This window comes from Xyrauchen texanus, chromosome 34 (assembly GCF_025860055.1).
Source record: "Xyrauchen texanus isolate HMW12.3.18 chromosome 34, RBS_HiC_50CHRs, whole genome shotgun sequence".
NCBI classification, from domain to species: Eukaryota; Metazoa; Chordata; class Actinopteri; order Cypriniformes; family Catostomidae; genus Xyrauchen; species Xyrauchen texanus.
In genome coordinates, this window is record NC_068309.1 from 39236892 (window position 1) to 39257788 (window position 20897).

The 20897-nt window shown below is 37.7% G+C and overlaps 1 protein-coding gene across 1 annotated transcript in view; it reads right to left on the reverse strand.

Annotated features, from left to right (window-relative positions):
* Positions 1 to 2278, reverse strand: part of larp1 (La ribonucleoprotein 1, translational regulator) — a 52851-nt gene extending 50573 nt beyond the window's left edge. The window contains exon 1 of the mRNA XM_052103881.1: positions 1759 to 2278. Within this exon, the coding sequence (XP_051959841.1) occupies positions 1759 to 2059 (301 nt within the window). The 5' untranslated portion in view covers positions 2060 to 2278. The remainder of the gene's footprint in view (positions 1 to 1758) is intronic.
* Positions 2279 to 20897: the final 18619 nt, after the last annotated feature.

The window sequence follows — 20897 nt, forward strand, 5'->3', positions numbered from 1 at the left end:
ATCATTCCTCAGTTACACGGGCTTCTATGCCCACATACTTGGATATCTGTATGTAAAGAAATATGAAAATAATAAAAACAGTGTCTGGGCTCCCAATGCAGTTTTGTAAAGACTATTTAGGATTTTGTTTTCTCTTCTTCAAAAAAAATTTGCAATGTGCAAATGTAATTCAATATCATGATAAATATCGATATTGAATGATGTGAAAAATATATATTATATTTAATATATATATATATATATATAGTATTTTTGACACATTGTCCAGCCCTAATACAATCTAATGCAATTAATATTTGTATACAACTAATTTCTGGCATTGAAGAGCCTTTAGATCATGAAAGAAAAAAGAAAAAAAAAGAGTGCCACAATATGTGTGTTACTGACAGTAGCCTTTCAATGCAATTCATTAACTCTGTGTGTGTGTGTGTGTGTGTGTGTGTGCGCGTGTGTTTGTCAAATTCACACAAGAGAATCTCCACATCAGCATTCAGAGTGTAAAACGAAGCACTCTTATTCATCTGCATTGTGAACAGTCGGTCTACTCATTCACTTCAATTCTCCAATTACATTAGTTCGGGCGAAGAGAAGGCCATTGCAATACAGCAAAGGTTTACTGGGGTTTTTTTTTTTTTTTTTTACCACTGCCTCGCAACATCATATCACATATCAATCAGACACAACAGGAGGCGTGAACGTCACTGGCATGATGAAATTTTGTGAGCGATCACATGGCATGAACCACGTTGTCTCACTACAAGGCATTTATGGATTAGATCACAATAGATCCCCAATGAGCCTTAAATTCCATCACTAATTTGATGTTGCTCTAGAAAAGACACCACGTTCACAATATTAATGTGTCGATCTGAGAGAAACCACATGAATTGAGGCCGATACAGATTGCTAATGCTAAACAGCTAGCATTAGCACTGATATATTTGGCACTTTCAGTGTGCTTTGAACATCATTAGAGACAGATACTCGTGATCAGTGTTTATAAATATTCATTCTGATGATGCATTTCAATGATTCAAAACGAACGTTAATCCGAGTCAGTTTACGACAAAAACGTGGATCTCACACGTGATGTTCCATAACAAATGACAAATATTCAGTGATCACAGGGCCCATTTCAATAATTTCATGAGGTCTTAAAGTGTGACCTGAACGTATCCATTAATCGGCTGTATTATAAGCATAAGGAAAAACATGAATCAGGTATGTCAGAGGAGCTCGCGCGATAGGCCGCTAGAGCTAATGCTAGCTGATAGCCATTTGTTCGGAGAAACAGCAATGCTGAAGAGCAAGATGATTACCATCTACTCTATTGATATAGTTTTCAATACTACACTTTTTGCATCACCGTGTTATTACATGAGCGAATGATCTGTGTGAAAGTCGAATAAAGGCTGAAACAAGCGCCAGTTGCAGGCCGCATTTACCGATTTACTGACATAACACGTCCGCCCGTGCATCGATTTATCTACGTTATTAAATCACAGGGAACTCAAATGCGTTATTACATAAAAACACAACAGTTTTTACCTACACTGACACAAATGGACAAATACAGTGGAATAATGCATGGACATTGCTGCTGTATGTTACATCCCATTTATAGTCGCATTACCCTCATGAGCGCTTTAAATTACTTGTTATCTGCATGTGACTTGCAGTAATCGTGTAGACGCCACAATTACTACAGGTCTGCCTTTACAGACAACAGTGGACCTTAAAGCGGTGATTCTTACACACCTTGTTGTGTTTGGCCGTTGACACTGCTGCTCATTGGGTTCATCTTCTTCGTCCACGGGTTCACCTTGGGCGGTGGAGCTTCAGTAAACTCCTTTTTAGCAGCTTTCTCTTGCTCTTCGCACTCTTGGTGTAAGTTCACCTTCACTTGATTGTTGCTCTCATCTTTCGCTCGTTTAAGACTCGTCTGCTCCTTCATGAGGAATACCGCCTGCTCTGACGCTCCGTCACGATCGTTCTGCTCGTGATCCTCCTGTGTGAGCAGACGGTTGTTTGGCAGGACAGTCTCCACCTCAGTGGCCATTTCTCCTCGAACACACCTCAAATTTACCGCGATGAGCTGCCCGAAAAATCGCTTTTGTCCCACCACTGAACGTCTCCACTCCACCCCTAGACCAAAAAGGCTTCAGTCTAAGACGCAGAGTGGTGAATTTCAATTAAAACATGTAAAAACCCTTTAAAAATTACGCACCGATCAGCTCTACTTACAGCAACGTGAGAGAACCACGCTTGGGATGTGAGCGCGCACGTACACTTAACGGGGCGTGGCATCGACAGATAGCGATACCACGTGAGTCGTCCAGGCTCTAGGGGTGGGTAATCCACTTATTTTCTTTTCGATCCGATAGCAAGTCCTTTTAGGCCAATATCGCCGATATCAATACAAATACCGACAGACTGATTTTTTCGATTTTATTTGGATAAAATGTGTAACTTTAATATTGCTTAAATATTTAATATATTTATGGACCTATACAGAAATGTATAAGGCTGCTTTGTTTACTCTTTAAAATGAGTTAGTATACGCCACATATAAAAAAAACTGAAAATTAAAGATAGATATTCATTACTTTTTGTCATTACCTCAGTAATGATCCTTAGATCCTGTCATTACCTCAGGAAAGCACTGCTCCCTATTTGAACAAGCGCTATGACTGAAAGGGTGAGCGCTGTCTGTGACTGATAGTGTATTTTAGCATTTCTGCGCATCAAGATGAGCAGAAGCAAAAATAGTTCCTGTTCATGCATATTTGCTCATATATATTTTTTTCCACTTCAAAGCTTATGTGATGCACAGGGGTTGAAAGAGTACTGAAAAATAATACTCAAGTGAAAGTACCGTTACTTCTTAAAAAATATAGTTTGAGTAGAGTAAATGTACCTGTCCTAAAACTTCTCAAGTAAGAGTAAAATAGTTGCTCATTTAAAGGAGTCATGAGTAGTGAGTATTAAGTTGCGAAATATATGCCCCGGGCCTTTATAATAAAAACTCTATGCTGCAATTTAAAAATCTAGCACACATACCCTAATTTTCATTCCCTTTCATGGCTTTTTGCCAGAAAAAATTACAAATATTGGTATTTTATAGGTGTTTGTGACTGCCAACTTTTAAAATACATCACTTATCGATGATACTGTAAACTACATGAATCTGATTTAAAAAGTGAAGTGAAAAAGGCCAATTGCCTGACTGTGTCATGTGAGTTTAACTTGCTCAAGCCATATATCAGTATCAATCCTGCCACTAATTTGAAGAAACTTATCGAGGTCAATTTCAAATTTCTGCTTTCTAAATTATATGTGTCTATAATGTAGCCTGAAAATTAACTATCACTGAGATTAGTGGGTTGAATGTGAGAGATGAATGCAATGTTATCAATAGGGCTGGGCGAAAAAAACCAATCATGATGTTTATCTGAAAAAGAGAGAGAGAGAGTGAGAGAGAGAGATGTCCTCGATATCGAGTAATTGATAATTTTCTACACTTGGCCTATGATCTACATCTAGAACAGGGGTGTTCATTACATCGACCGCAACAACAAGAGCACCACTTTTTGGTTGATCTAGATAAAATATAAAAGATTGCATTTTATTTTCTGACGACAGCTGGCAAATGTTTGTGCGCTATTGCGGGTTCACGCTTAAATGATCAAATACACGTTATAATTCAGTCAATGAACGTCTTGATGAGGTGAACGTATGTTGTTGGACATATCAAATGTTGGACTTGAAGTGTAACTTAATAGAGCACTGTCTTGTAGGCTATGTCATATAAAGGCTATTAAGTAAACAACAATAACAAGGAAACGAGAAAACCACTCACAACTTTTGGCTGAATAACTTGAGTAGCTTTAAAAGTATTAATGTAATATAATACATTTAATAATAATATTTTTAATAATATTGTGTTTTTTATTTATTTTTATAATTACGACCACTGATGTACAGATTGTGTTAATTTGTATAATAAATTAGGAAAGATTTTAGAGATGATAAAATATTTTATAATTATGCTTAGCCTTAAGAAGCCTCAGAAGAATGTTTCCGCTCTGGTCCATACAATACGATTTTCGTATTGTATGGACCAGAGAGGAAACATTCTTCTGAAAATCTTAATTTGTGTTTTGAAGAAAGAAAGTGAATGGATGCCAACATTTTGATGCTCCAAAAAGCACATTAAGGCAGTATAAAAGTAGCGTAATCCATGTGACTCCAGTGGTTAAATCCACGACTTCTGAAATGATATGATAGGTGTGGTAGGATTTATGTGATTTTTTGGACCTTAAACATTTTTGCACCCATTCACTTGCATTGTATGGACCAAAAGAGCTGAAATATTCTTCTAAAAATCTTAATTTTTGTTCTGCTGATGAAAGAAAACTGATTTTTATTTCGTTTTTGAAATTCAGGACACGGAAGTAGCATACAGACAGACGTTGGGATAATAGCGCAGTAAAAGTACAGTTACAGCATTTAAAATGTACACAATTTTTAAACTACTAAAAAAGTAAAATTCTTGGGAAAAGTAGTTAATTACAGTAACATGAGTATTTGTAGTTCCTTGCTTTACACCCCTTGAGATGCATTAATATTCATGTTAAATAATAAAATAATAAGATCACTTGTTAAAAAAACCTTCAAGATCTTTATTTTTATGTGAGGATTACTATTCTTGATGCTGCATCAGTATCGGAAGTATCGATACTTTAGAACACAAGAGTTCATGAGTGATCAAAGCATGCATTTGGAATGTGTTTGTAAAGTCAAGTCATTTTTCTTTGTATAGTGCTTTTTACAACACATCTTTTCAAAGTGGCTTTACAGAAAATCATGCATTAACAGAAAAATGTAACTGTAATATCTATAAAGTCTTAGAGTGATCATTGTGTAGTTTGATTAAATATGACTGTAAAGTGTATATACAAATTAAATTATTAAATAATAATTGTATATAGAATCCCTGTGAGCAAGCTGTGGTGAGGAACACAAAACACCATAAGATGTTGGTTAAATGGAGAAAAATAACCTTGGGAGAAACCAGGCTCTCTCTGGGGGCCAGATCCCCTCTAGTTAACCAGTATGAATATAATGCAAATATTAATTATTTATGTCGTGCAGGTCATAGTTTAAGATTAGTAAACTAAGTTTAAGGTCCAATGTTTAAAAAAGTTTTATGAACTGTAAGATTAATGACTAATGTCTTTGAAGTCCATCCTGGATTAACTGCAGATGTTCACATAGCACTCCATAGCAGTGGAGTCCGACACCAAGCAGGAACAGAGCTGGATCTGGCCGGCTCTGGTAACCTCAGGATTTGAATGACAGGGAAACGAATAGAATAAAATTAGCGTTGATGCGATTAAATTTTTTGCAGAGTTATAGAGCATGATAAATGTTTCTGGTTCTGGCAGACCTAACTAAAGCAGGCAAAAGTGTGAGTTGACGGATAAATTAGGTGTATTCCTGGCTAAATAAATTAGTCTTTAGTCTAGACTTAAACTAAGTGAGCGCATCTACATCCTGAACAGTGTTAAGTTCATTAGACAAATTATTTTAAGGGGTTGGAAGTCGGCTGGAGCGCCCCCATTTCAGGAGTGGTGCTCAGAGTTGGTAGAGTGGCGGGCTTCAAAGACGGTTCATATAGAAGACTTGGAAATTTGGATTTGTTTGTTGGGAAATGGGGCAGATACTTGGCATTCTTGGAGGGTTCTCGGGGTGCAACAGTGGAGAGATAGAGGCGTAGTTGATAAAGTGTGTGATTTTTTAAATTTGTTTTTATTTTATTTTTTCTTCTTTCCTATGTGCTCATGTGTGATCACAGCGGTATTTGTTGAGGGCTGGGTTGGGGATGGATGGTAAATGGGAGTTAAAAGTTGATTCTGTGTATTTATGTATTGCTTTTTTTTTTATGTATTTTTGTCAATAATAAAAACTATTTAATAACAAAAAAAAAAAAAATTCCACAAAAGGAGGTAGATCCTTTTCATATTTGGCTCCTAAACTATGTTAGGGAGATTATTCCACTGGTTAGGGTTAGGTTTTTTTGGGGTAGGGGAAAACCTCACTCATGGGTTCACAAGGTCCCCAGGTGAGAGCTCTCAAGGCATGGGAGCAGCTTTAAACTTGGGACCCCTCATCACATTGGGTTAGGTTAGGTTAAATATTCAATAATCCATAAGGAGATCATAGTAGACTTGTAATGGTTCTCCTATGGTTATTTAGTGCACGGGCACAGCTCCATCTCATATAGTTACCCAGTTTAATTTCTTTCTTGACTCTATTCATCAGACACTGCTTTCAAACAAGTTTAATTCAGACCAGGCAGAAATCAACAAACCAAACATATAAAGAAATAAACAAAAGAAAATCATAGAGAGGAGGGAGAAGAAATTTATAAAAGGGAAATAGTAAGTTAAGGGTGTTGATATGGGTTTAGATGGGTCAGGTTAGGGTAAGAAATAGCTATAGATCAAGATGATATAGAGCTAACGATACTGGGTTAGGGTTAGGAGTAGGGATTGTGTAGAGGTTCAAATTTCCTCATGATGTTATGTTCTCCCTAAACTCAATTCGTGGGACCTATGAGTTGGTATGTTCCCTAACACTATTATGTATGTGCCAGGACCCTGACCAACAAATTAAAATGTTTTGTAGTCTTATTCCTTTTCCACTAGGTGACAGCAGAGAGATCCAAGACAGATGTTGGACCACATCCCACAACTGGGAACCTTACGCTACCTGCTTTTCAAGGTAAGTTCTATCCACCATATTACCTATTAAAGTATATTAAGGATAAATTCCTCAATATAACCACACCTCTGTCTATCCCTGTGAGCTCACAAGGAAGTAACCAACATGTGTTTTGCTTTCAAAGTTTATTTAGGCAACAATACCTCCCATGCTCTCCTCACCAAACAGCCCACTGCTCCATTGAATACCATGAAAAAACTAGGGCCAGGTAAGTGCTATAACCATATAAGGGTATTGGGGTAGACATACTTACATAAGTGCTTTAAGGTACTGACATATAGTCCTAAAATGATATAAAACATTTTTTTTATCAAGCTCTCAAAAAAAAAAACCTTTTCCAGTAACATACAGTACATGCAAGAGAGAGTAAGTAAGTGCTTTTCAAATTCCAATTATAAGGGGGTATATCATTCTACCCAAATGCCTTCCAAACCAAATAAAAAAGAAATAATTAAATTAACTTAAATAATACACGAAACACAAATATAAAATTAATCTAGGGTAAGTGCTCAAAATAAATAAGACTGAGGACAAGGATACAGGGCAAACATAAGGGTAGGCCAGTTTATTCATATACACGATGTTAATATGTATCGAGATTTTTACTGTTACCATAAGATTATTACAGGCGTTAACCATGTTGTTTCACCTATGCTTGGAGTGGTACGTACGGGAGAGAGAAGCATAAAGGCAGATTGCCTTAAAACAAACCTAATGGAAGGCTAATGGAGGACCCCGTTTCAAGTAAGAGCTTTATAATACTTCCAAATAAGGCCACATATAAGATAAAAATAAGTCAGATCGCAGTTAAGATTATGACTACAGCTGCAGGGAGTTTTGTTAGTGTTTGTTACATTCTAGAAGCTAACATGGGTGGGCTCTGCTTCGAGAGCATTATTTAAACCCCATGGTGCGTCTGTTTTTACAGCATTAATCCAGATTTTCTCTTGACGCTTTCTTTGGGCTACTGTACAAGATTCAAGACCTATGAATGTAACTTGTTTGCAAACCCCTTGCTGAAAGTGGTCATACAATATACTAGAGATATCATACCTTCGCAGATGGTAAAGATGCTGTTTAAAGCAATGTTTCAAGGTGTTTTTTGTCTCACCTATGTAGAGACATTGGCAGTTATTGCGTACGATGCGTACACAATGTTACTTGTGTCTAACGTAAACTTCTGATGGATATGTCTGCCTAGACTCGTGTGCTTGTTAAACAGGAAACATAGTTCTCTGAGTGGGATAGCTGCGCCTCTCTGTGTCACGGAGTTCGTAGTGGAGGACAACCTCTTGTGGACCAATATGTCCTGCAAATTGCGGTTCCAACGGAGGGCGGTGATGAGGCGATAGGGTGCCAGCTGTGGACATTTAACTGTCAATGCATTGTACTGTTCAGCTATGGCTGATCTCAAACGCATGCTGTTGTTGGAAAACATGAGTACCAGAGGTATGATATCTACCTGTTGATTGTCTAGCCTCTCACCTTCATGTGAGATAAGTCTATTAAGAAATAATTATTTGACTTCTGTCTGAATGCCCCTCAGAAATCTTCTCGAGTAGCCCCTAGGATATAAAGCTGTAAACACAACATGTTTGGCTTCAAGTACATGATGCTGATCAGTACAAATGCGGTGAAATCTGGTCAGTTGGGCTTTGATCAGTCCGCTAAAGGTGTGCCTGGGATGAAAGCTTTGTTTATGCAGTAAAGCATGTCTATCAGTATCTTTAAAAAAACTTTAGTGGCTAATTTTTTGGTGTGCTTGCTCTTATCTACCTCAATGAAGAATACTACTGTGTCTAGAAACTCCAATTTATCATTCTGTAAATTATGCTTTAGCTTTATCCTAGGGTGGTGGTTGTTCAGCACTTCCACAAATGCTAAAAATTAATCCTCGGTGTGCGTCCAGACACCAAAGAGGTCGTCTAGATAACACTTGTACACCAGGGGCATTTTGCTACACTTACAAAAGGCCTCCCACTGGGCCAGATAAATATCGGCATATGAAGGTGAGTATTTGCTGCCCATAGCACAGCTGCACACCTGCAGAAAGTATTTCTCATTAAATTCAAAGTAATTTCTGCTTATTGTAATTTCTAATAACTTAAAAATCTCCTAATCAGGGCGGCTATGGTCTGGGGAGTCATGGAAAGCCTTTGCTATGGCCAGCAGGCCCAAGGTAGTGTCGATGTTGGTATATAAAGAGTCTAAATCGATTGTAAATAATAAACTATTTGCAGGCACTGTTAGAGTTTTGAGGCTTTGGACAAAAGTGTATGTGTCCTTAACATAGCTAGCATGTTTCTGTGCTAAGGGATTAATTAAATGATCTATAAATTCTGCTGCTCTATAGGACTTAGAACCGCAGTCGCTCACAATTGGACAATCTTTGGGGGCTACATGTGGCACCGTCCAGGACTCTAGGAGCTTATATATCTTCGGGAGCAAGTAAAAGCGAGGACCGTCTGGGCCATACAAATAAAATTTTTGCTTCCTTTTTATGTACCCTTTAAAAAATAAGTCATCCACACACTTCCTAATCATGAAATGTGTTTCAGGGAGCAGGGGTTGGCTGAGAGGAGCATAATAAGATGTATAGTTTAGCTGCCTGTATGCCTCCTGTAAGTAATGAGCTCTGTCCTGCAAGACAATCTGACCACCTTTATCGGCGGGTTTAATGATAATGTTATTATCTATGGCTAGAATATTTAAAGCATCTCTTTGGGCCTCAGTAATGTTCTGTTTCATCTCAGGCTCCACTGGTGCGCCTCTAACGCCCTCCCATCACCCTCCACCAACTCCCTCATGTGAGCTGCAACGTTTTGCCACTTTGGTTCCCAATGCGACGGATAGCAAAAGGGTTCAGGTATATAGTCTGACTGATACTGGAAATAATCCAATATTTTTTGTCTCCTATGGTACATTTAAACATCTTTATGGAGTTGCATTCTATTATGGCTCTTAGAGGTGGGAATGAACGTGAGGCCGCGTTCCAGGAGCTCTCTCTCTCTCAATGGTCCAATAAATTTCATGAAATGATAAGAAAATTAACTGCATCTAATCTTGCCATAATAATGAGATGAAATACTTGTAAGAGGTATTTTGCCTATAATAGAGTCATCTATTACAATAATGATCCAAAAATTAAGATTTTCCTACCGATAACTTGACATTGCAACTCTCAATGTGTCCAGTAGATGTAGCCGGATGACCGTTGCATTTTAGAAATGAGTTCACAAGTAAAGTGATGATGAATTTTATTATAACAAGAGGAGCTTTAAAAACAATATAATGACAACATATACCGATAAGTGAAATGGCTGAGGCGCCATTGAGTTAAAATTGTAACTACATGGTTTTCACGATTCAAAACCTTTTTTAAGACCATCTAAAGAAAACGAATGGTCTTGTTCCGCTTTTTTCAGCGGGTTACAACAAGGGTTACAGTCGCATGGCTCCACGAATGAAGCGAGCGAGTAGAGGGTGCAGATTTGTTCCAAGTGGAGGGAGCCCTAGCACTTAAAATGGTTTCGATAGCCTCAGGAGAAAGCCCTGTGTACCTCAGTTGGTACCCAACAGCCAAGCATGAGAAGGTCCCACAATTCGGGCCGGGGATGAAATACAGTCCCCTGTGCCTGAGAAAGAAGGTCCTTCCTGTTCGGAATCGCCCGAGGCGAGCCGTCGAGGGGAGAATTTAGCTCTGAGAACCATATCCTGTTCGGCCAGCACGGCGCTATCAGTATGAGGCAAGACCCTTGCTGGCAAACCTTGGCGAAGACTCCCGGAAGCAGAAAAAACAGGGAAAGAAATGCATACAGACGCATTCTGGGTCATGTATGTGCCTTTACGTCCAGACCCAAGGGGGCTGGGTGACTCGGGGAGAGACATTGCGCTGTTCATAGACTTCAGTTAGACTGGCCACGAGATCAAGAAACCCCCCAAATGCTCCAAATTAGAGGACAGATTTCTGTCCTGTGGTCAAGGGAAGGGAACGCCCTTCCCTTCTTTGATGACCTCCACGACGAGCTTTCTCATTCGTGGAGGAAGCCTTATACTTCTCGCGTTCACGTGCCCTCGACGTCGTTATATTCGACTATCGTGGGTGCTGAGGCTCGAGGGTATTCAATGATGATCTCTCACCGGGTTCGGCATCATCATTGAAAAAACCTGCTCTCCCCACTAAGCCATGCAGGACTACCTCCATGCTAGTAGGGAGGGCTTATCAAGCGGCAGGTCAGGCTGGTGATGCGCTGCACACCATGGCTGTGTTACAGCGGTAGTCTCTTACATAAACCATCAAGGAGGTCCACGTTCACATAAGCTAAATTTCTGGCACGTCGGATTCTCCCTGAGTCACCCAGCCCCCCCTGGGTCTGGACGCGATGGTGCATACATGGACCTGAATGCGTCTGTATGCATTTTTCCCCGGTTTCTCTGCTCTCGGGAGTCTTGGCCAGAGTTCGCCAGCAAGGGTCTTGCCTCTTACTGATAGCGCCATGCTGGCCGAACAGGGTATGGTTCTCGGGGTTAATATCTCTCCTCGACGGCTCGCCTTGGCCGATTCCGAACAGGAAGGACCTTCTTTCTCAGGCACAGGGGACAATATTTCATCCCCGGCCCGAATTGTGGAACCTTTCACGCTTGGCCCCTGAAGAGTACCAACTGAGGTACACAGGGCTTTCTCCTGAGGTTATCGAGACCATTTTAAGTGCTAGGGCTCCCTCCACTTGGAACAAATCTGGTTGAGATTTTACAGGGTAGAAGAGGACCTCTTCGCCTCTATGAACAGCGCAATGTCTCCTCTACTTCTCTCCGAGTGACCCAGTCCCCCCCTGGGGCTGAACACGGTGGCGCATACATGGCCCAGAATGCGCCTGTATGTGTTTCCCTCTTCTAAAAGTTAATATGCAGATCCAGTTAACTGCCAGATTGCTTCAGTTCTGGACTTTCTGCAGGAAAAACTGTCGGCAGCACATGCCCCGCCACTCTCAGGGTCTATGTGTCCACCATTTCGGTTTGCCACGCCTTGATGGACGGGGTGCCCTTTGAGAGGCATCCCCTGCTAGGACCATGACCTCTTCATAGGACTTAGCAATAGTCCTTGAGGGTCTGGTTGAGACCCCCTTTGAACCTCTAGAGTCAGCGTCTGACAGACTTCTGCTTCTCAAGATGGATTTTCTTATGGCGATTACCTCTCTAAAGAGAATTGGGGACCTACAGGCTCTGTCTGTTTTGCCAGCCTGTTTAGAGTTTGCCCCAGGAATGACCAAAGCAATTTTGCACCCTCATCCTGACTACCTGCCTAAGGTGCCTTTCGTGACCCTACATCAAGTCACTCTCTAAGCCTTCTGCTCCCCGCCGTTTGCAACGCCAGAGCAGCAAGGACTTCACAGACTGTGTCCAGTCTGTGCCCTTTAGACTTTTGTCCACCGCACTAGCCATTCGTTTGCCATGGGAGCTGCAACCGGGGGGCGGCAACCTCCAAACATTGTCGCATTGGGTGAGAGATGTTATTGCCCTGGCCTACGAGGCTTCGCCAGTAGGTATCAGGGCTCACTCCACCAGAGGGGTCGCCTCCTCTAAAGCCTTGGCTAGAGGGGTCCCTCTGCAGCAAGTTTGTGATGCGGCAGGCTGGTCCTCTCTGCACACATTCATCAAATTTTATAGTTTGGATGTTCATGCTACTCCGGGCTCTTATGTCCTTTAATCGTCTCAAGCTCATGTCTGAGACCTCTCGCGTTCTTGTGAGCACACTTCACAACCGTAGGGGTCCGGACAGCCTCAGTGCGGCGGCGTGGGTATTCTCCTTCCCAAAGTGCTTTTCTCAGTGCAGCATCCTAGTGAAGCTTTTTGTAAAGGGAACGTCTTGGGTTACGTGGTGTAACCCTTGTTCCCTGAAAAAAGCAGAACGAGATGCTGCGCCTCTTTGCCGCACTGGGATGTCCCAGGACTGCTCTTCAGAAAAAAATATATATGTCAACACGCAGGTGACACATCTATTTATAGCCTGGCCTCAGGTGCATCTAATGATTACATCAGCCGAGGCTATAAATTCCGGTCAGTGTTCATTGACGTGTTACACACATTATTCACAGCTCGGTCAAAACTAGGATTGTTCCCCATAGCGCTTAGCAGCGCAGCATCTCATTCCGCTTTTTTCAGGCAACAAGGGTTACACATGTAAGTCCATATATGTCCCTCCAGGACATATACACTAGGCGGTGTGTGAAAAAAGCTCGGAGGATCATCAGAGACTCGCCACCATGGTCTGTTCTCACTGCAACCATCAGGCAGGCGGTATCGCAGCATCAGGACCACACCAGTCGACTACATGACAGCTTCTTCCCCCAAGCAGTCAGACTGTTGAACACTTGATCTATCAGGATCAATAATTAGCACTGCACTTATTCATCTATAATCTCACACTGGACTGTCAACATATTCTCCTCAATTCAACTACTTATATATATTTCACTTATTGTATATTGTGTATTCTATATTGTGTGTATTGTCTACTGTACATGGTATATAATTATTGTGTTGTGTAAGTATGTGTACATTTGATATGTAAATTGTGTTGTGTAAGTATGTTGTTTATTGTAATTGGTATATGTCTCGTCACTGTCATGACTGCTATGTTGCTCGGAACTGCACACAAGAATTTCACCTACTGTTGCACTTGTGTACATGGTAGTGTGACAATAAAGTGATTTGATTTGATTTGATTTGATTGTAACCCGAGACGTTTTGAGCTGTTTGGAGTCATTTTCAATCAGAATTCACTTGCTTTTCATTTAAACATGAATTTTCACTAGAATCACCATCGGCCTACAAATGAATTGCATTATAAAAAATACCAGTCAAAATGCAGAATTTCAACATGTTACCATGCATTATGAGAGCAAACGGTCATTTTTATGAAGGAAACTGAAATTCAGTAAACACTGTTCAAACTTCTTGAAACAGATATCTGAGAATAAATTGTTGATTTTGGGCTGTTTGGGGTCATTTTCAATCAGAATGATCTTCCTTTTCAATTAAACATGACCTTACATTAATGTCACTTGATTGCAGCTATTCATGGCAAAAGAAAACATTACCAGTCAAAATGCAGAATTTCAACATGTTTCCATGCATTATGAGAGCAAACGGTCATTTTTATGAAGGAAACTGAATGTAGCAAAAAACTGTGCAAACTTCATGAAACAGCTATCTGAGCATAAATTGTTCATTTTGGGATGTTTAGGACTGTTTGGAGTCATTGTCAATCAGAATTCACTTGCTTTTCAATAAAACATGAATTTTCACTAGAATTACCATCTGCCTACAAATGAATTGCATTGTAAAAAACACCAGTCAAAATGCAGAATTTCAACATGTTTGCATGCGTTATGAGGGCTAAAAAGTAATTTTAATGGAGGACACTGAATGTCATCTCAGAACTGAGCAAACTTCATGAAACATCTCTAAAAAGCCAAAAAGCATTTATAATGCATTTAATTGCTTTTCAATTAAACTAAATTTTTCACTAGAATCACCATTTGCCTACAAATGAATTGCATAATAAAAATACCAGTCAAAATGAAGCATTTCAACATGTTTGCATGCATTATGAGGGCTAAACATCATTTTAAAGGAGGACACTGAATTTCTTCTCAGAACTGAGCAAACTTCATGAAACATCTCTAAAAAGCCGAAAAGCTTTAAGCTCAGATAGCAGTTTAGAGTAATTTTCAATAAGAATTCACTTCCTTTTCAATTAAACATGACTTTACACGAATGTCACTTGATTGCAGCTATTCATGGCAAAAGAAAACATTACCAGTCAAAATGCAGAATTTCAACATGTTTCCATGCATTATCAGAGCTAAACAGCTATAAGAGCATAAATTGTTGATTGTGAGCTGTTTCGGGTCATTTTCAATCAGAATTCACTTGCTTTTCAATTAAACATGACTTTTCACTAGAATCACCATTTGCCTACAAATTAATTTGCATAATAAAAATACAAGTCAAAATGAAGCATTTCAACATGTTTGCATGCATTATGAGGGCTAAAAAGTAATTTTAATGGGAGGACACTGAATGTCATCTCAGAACTGAGCAAACTTCATGAAACATCTATCTGAACATAAATTGTTGATTTTGGGCTGTTTAGAGCTGTTTGGAGTCATTGTCGTTCAGAATTCACTTGCTTTTCAATTAAACATGAATTTTCAATAGAATCACCATCTGCTACAAATTAATTGTGTAATAAAAAATACCAGTCAAAATGAAGCATTTCAACATGTTTGCATGCATTATGAGGGCTAAAAAGTAATTTTAATGGGAGGACACTGAATGTCATCTCAGAACTGAGCAAACTTCATGAAACCTCTCTAAAAGCTTTAAAGGAACATTTTAAGCTCATATAGCAGTTTAGAGTAATTTTCAATAAGAATTCACTTACTTTTCAATTAATCATGACTTTACAGGAAAGTCACTTGATTGCAGCTATTCATGGCAAAAGAAAACATTACCAGTCAAAATGTTGAATTTCAACATGTTTTCATGCATTATGAGAACAAACGGTCATTTTTATGAAGGATATTTAATGTAGCAAAAAACTGTGCAAACTTCATGAAACAGCTATCTGAGCATAAATTGTTCATTTTGGGATGTTTAGGACTGTTTGGAGTCATTGTCAATCAGAATTCACTTGCTTTTCAATAAAACATGAATTTTCCCTAGAATTACCATCTGCCTACAAATGAATAGCATAGTAAAAAATACCAGTCAAAATGCTTAATTTCAACATGTTTCCATGCATTATGAGAGCTAAACGGTCATTTCTATGAAGGAAACTGAAAGTCAGCAAAACACTGTGCAAACTTCTTGAAACAGCTATAAGAGCATAAATTGTTGATTGTGAGCTGTTTGGGGTCATTTTAAATCAGAATGAACTTCCTTTTCAATTAAACGAATTTTCACTAGAATCACCATCGGCCTACAAATGAATTGCATTATAAAAAATACCAGTCAAAATGCAGAATTTCAACATGTTACCATGCATTATGAGAGCAAACGGTCATTTTTATGAAGGAAACTGAAATTCAGTAAACACTGTTCAAACTTCTTGAAACAGATATCTGAGAATAAATTGTTGATTTTGGGCTGTTTGGGGTCATTTTCAATCAGAATGATCTTCCTTTTCAATTAAACATGACCTTACATTAATGTCACTTGATTGCAGCTATTAATGGCAAAAGAAAACATTACCAGTCAAAATGCAGAATTTCAACATGTTTCCATGCATTATGAGAGCAAACGGTCATTTTTATGAAGGAAACTGAATGTAGCAAAAAACTGTGCAAACTTCATGAAACAGCTATCTGAGCATAAATTGTTCATTTTGGGATGTTTAGGACTGTTTGGAGTCATTGTCAATCAGAATTCACTTGCTTTTCAATAAAACATGAATTTTCACTAGAATTACCATCTGCCTACAAATGAATTGCATTGTAAAAAACACCAGTCAAAATGCAGAATTTCAACATGTTTCCATGCAATATGAGAGCAAACGGTCATTTTTATGAAGGATACTAAATGTAGCAAAAAAAGTGCAAACTTCATGAAACAGCTATCTGAGCATAAATTGTTCATTATGGGTTGTTTAGAGCTGTTTGGAGTCATAGTCAATCAGAATTCACTTGCTTTTCTATTAAACATGGATTTTCACTAGAATCACCATCTCCCTACAAATGAATTGTATAATAAAAAATACCAGTCAAAATGAAGCATTTCAACACGTTTGCATGCGTTATGAGGGCTAAAAAGTCATTTTAATGGAGGACACTGAATGTCATCTCAGTACTGAGCAAACTTCATGAAACATCTCTAAAAAGCCAAAAAGCATTTATAATGCATTTAATTGCTTTTCAATTAAACTAAATTTTTCACTAGAATCACCATTTGCCTACAAATGAATTGCATAATAAAAATACCAGTCAAAATGAAGCATTTCAACATGTTTGCATGCATTATGAGGGCTAAACATCATTTTAAAGGAGGACACTGAATTTCGTCTCAGAACTGAGCAAACTTCATGAAACATCTATCTGAACATAAATTGTTGATTTTGGGCTGTTTAGAGCTGTTTGGAGTCATTGTCGTTCAGAATTCACTTGCTTTTCAATTAAACATGAATTTTCAATAGAATCACCATTTGCCTACAAATTAATTGTGTAATAAAAAATACCAGTCAAAATGAAGCATTTCAACATGTTTGCATGCATTATGAGGGCTAAAAAGTAATTTTAATGGGAGGACACTGAATGTCATCTCAGACCTGAGCAAACTTCATGAAACATCTATCTGAACATAAATTGTTGATTTTGGGCTGTTTAGAGCTGTTTGGAGTCATTGTCGTTCAGAATTCACTTGCTTTTCAATTAAACATGAATTTTCAATTGAATCACCATCTGCCTACAAATTAATTGTGTAATAAAAAATACCAGTCAAAATGAAGCATTTCAACATGTTTGCATGCATTATGAGGGCTAAAAAGTAATTTTAATGGGAGGACACTGAATGTCATCTCAGAACTGAGCAAACTTCATGAAACCTCTCTAAAAAGCTTTAAAGGAACATTTTAAGCTCATATAGCAGTTTAGAGTAATTTTCAATAAGAATTCACTTCCTTTTCAATTAATCATGACTTTACATGAAAGTCACTTGATTGCAGCTATTCATGGCAAAAGAAAACATTACCAGTCAAAATGTTGAATTTCAACATGTTTTCATGCATTATGAGAACAAACGGTCATTTTTATGAAGGATATTTAATGTAGCAAAAAACTGTGCAAACTTCATGAAACAGCTATCTGAGCATAAATTGTTCATTTTGGGATGTTTAGGACTGTTTGGAGTCATTGTCAATCAGAATTCACTTGCTTTTCAATAAAACATGAATTTTCCCTAGAATTACGATCTGCCTACAAATGAATAGCATAGTAAAAAATACCAGTCAAAATGCTTAATTCCAACATGTTTCCATGCAATATGAGAGCAAACGGTCATTTTTATGAAGGATACTAAATGTAGCAAAAAACGTGCAAACTTCATGAAACAGCTATCTGAGCATAAATTGTTCATTATGGGCTGTTTTAGAGCTGTTTGGAGTCATAGTCAATCAGAATTCACTTGCTTTTCTATTAAACATGGATTTTCACTAGAATCACCATCTCCCTACAAATGAATTGTATAATAAAAAATACCAGTCAAAATGAAGCATTTCAACACGTTTGCATGCGTTATGAGGGCTAAAAAGTCATTTTAATGGAGGACACTGAATGTCATCTCAGAACTGAGCAAACTTCATGAAACATCTCTAAAAAGCCAAAAAGCATTTATAATGCATTTAATTGCTTTTCAATTAAACTAAATTTTTCACTAGAATCACCATTTGCCTACAAATGAATTGCATAATAAAAATACGTCAAAATGAAGCATTTCAACATGTTTGCATGCATTATGAGGGCTAAACATCATTTTAAAGGAGGACACTGAATTTCTTCTCAGAACTGAGCAAACTTCATGAAACATCTCTAAAAAGCCGAAAAGCTTTAAGCTCAGATAGCAGTTTAGAGTAATTTTCAATAAGAATTCACTTCCTTTTCAGTTAAACATGACTTTACACGAATGTCACTTGATTGCAGCTATTCATGGCAAAAGAAAACATTACCAGTCAAAATGCAGAATTTCAACATGTTTCCATGCATTATCAGATCTAAACGGTCATTTCTATGAAGGAAACTGAAAGTCACTGTGCAAACTTCTTGAAACAGCTATAAGAGCATAAATTGTTGATTTTGAGCTGTTTCGGGTCATTTTCAATCAGAATTCACTTGCTTTTCAATTAAACATGACTTTTCACTAGAATCACCATTTGCCTACAAATTAATTGCATAATAAAAATACAAGTCAAAATGAAGCATTTCAACATGTTTGCATGCATTATGAGGGCTAAAAAGTAATTTTAATGGGAGGACACTGAATGTCATCTCAGAACTGAGCAAACTTCATGAAACATCTATCTGAACATAAATTGTTGATTTTGGGCTGTTTAGAGCTGTTTGGAGTCATTGTCGTTCAGAATTCACTTGCTTTTCAATTAAACATGAATTTTCAATAGAGTCACCATCTGCTACAAATTAATTGTGTAATAAAAAATACCAGTCAAAATGAAGCATTTCAACATGTTTGCATGCATTATGAGGGCTAAAAAGTAATTTTAATGGGAGGACACTGAATGTCATCTCAGAACTGAGCAAACTTCATGAAACCTCTCTAAAAAGCTTTAAAGGAACATTTTAAGCTCATATAGCAGTTTAGAGTAATTTTCAATAAGAATTCACTTCCTTTTCAATTAATCATGACTTTACATGAAAGTCACTTGATTGCAGCTATTCATGGCAAAAGAAAACATTACCAGTCAAAATGTTGAATTTCAACATGTTTTCATGCATTATGAGAACAAACGGTCATTTTTATGAAGGATATTTAATGTAGCAAAAACTGTGCAAACTTCATGAAACAGCTATCTGAGCATAAATTGTTCATTTTGGGATGTTTAGGACTGTTTGGAGTCATTGTCAATCAGAATTCACTTGCTTTTCAATAAAACATGAATTTTCCCTAGAATTACGATCTGCCTACAAATGAATAGCATAGTAAAATAATACCAGTCAAAATGCTTAATTTCAACATGTTTCCATGCATTATGAGAGCTAAACGGTCATTTCTTTGAAGGAAACTGAAAGTCAGCAAAACACTGTGCAAACTTCTTGAAACAGCTATAAGAGCATAAATTGTTGATTGTGAGCTGTTTGGGGTCATTTTAAATCAGAATGAACTTCCTTTTCAATTAAACGAATTTTCACTAGAATCACCATCGGCCTACAAATGAATTGCATTATAAAAATACCAGTCAAAATGCAGAATTTCAACATGTTTGCATGCATTATGAGGGCTAAAAAGTAATTTTAATGGGAGGACACTGAATGTCATCTCAGAACTGAGCAAACTTCATGAAACATCTATCTGAACATAAATTGTTGATTTTGGGCTGTTTAGAGCTGTTTGGAGTCATTGTCGTTCAGAATTCACTTGCTTTTCAATTAAACATGAATTTTCAATAGAATCACCATCTGCTACAAATTAATTGTGTAATAAAAAATACCAGTCAAAATGAAGCATTTCAACATGTTTGCATGCATTATGAGGGCTAAAAAGTAATTTTAATGGGAGGACACTGAATGTCATCTCAGAACTGAGCAAACTTCATGAAACCTCTCTAAAAAGCTTTAAAGGAACATTTTAAGCTCATATAGCAGTTTAGAGTAATTTTCAATAAGAATTCACTTACTTTTCAATTAATCATGACTTTACAGGAAAGTCACTTGATTGCAGCTATTCATGGCAAAAGAAAACATTACCAGTCAAAATGTTGAATTTCAACATGTTTTCATGCATTATGAGAACAAACGGTCATTTTTATGAAGGATATTTAATGTAGCAAAAAACTGTGCAAACTTCATGAAACAGCTATCTGAGCATAAATTGTTCATTTTGGGATGTTTAGGACTGTTTGGAGTCATTGCAATCAGAATTCACTTGCTTTTCAATAAAACATGAATTTTCACTAGAATTACCATCTGCCTACAAATGAATTGCATTGTAAAAAACACCAGTCAAAATGCAGAATTTCAACATGTTTCCATGCAATATGAGAGCAAACGGTCATTTTTATGAAGGATACTAAATGTAGCAAAAAAAGTGCAAACTTCATGAAACAGCTATCTGAGCATAAATTGTTCATTATGGGTTGTTTAGAGCTGTTTGGAGTCATAGTCAATCAGAATTCACTTGCTTTTCTATTAAACATGGATTTTCACTAGAATCACCATCTCCCTACAAATGAATTGTATAATAAAAATACCAGTCAAAATGAAGCATTTCAACACGTTTGCATGCGTTATGAGGGCTAAAAAGTCATTTTAATGGAGGACACTGAATGTCATCTCAGTACTGAGCAAACTTCATGAAACATCTCTAAAAAGCCAAAAAGCATT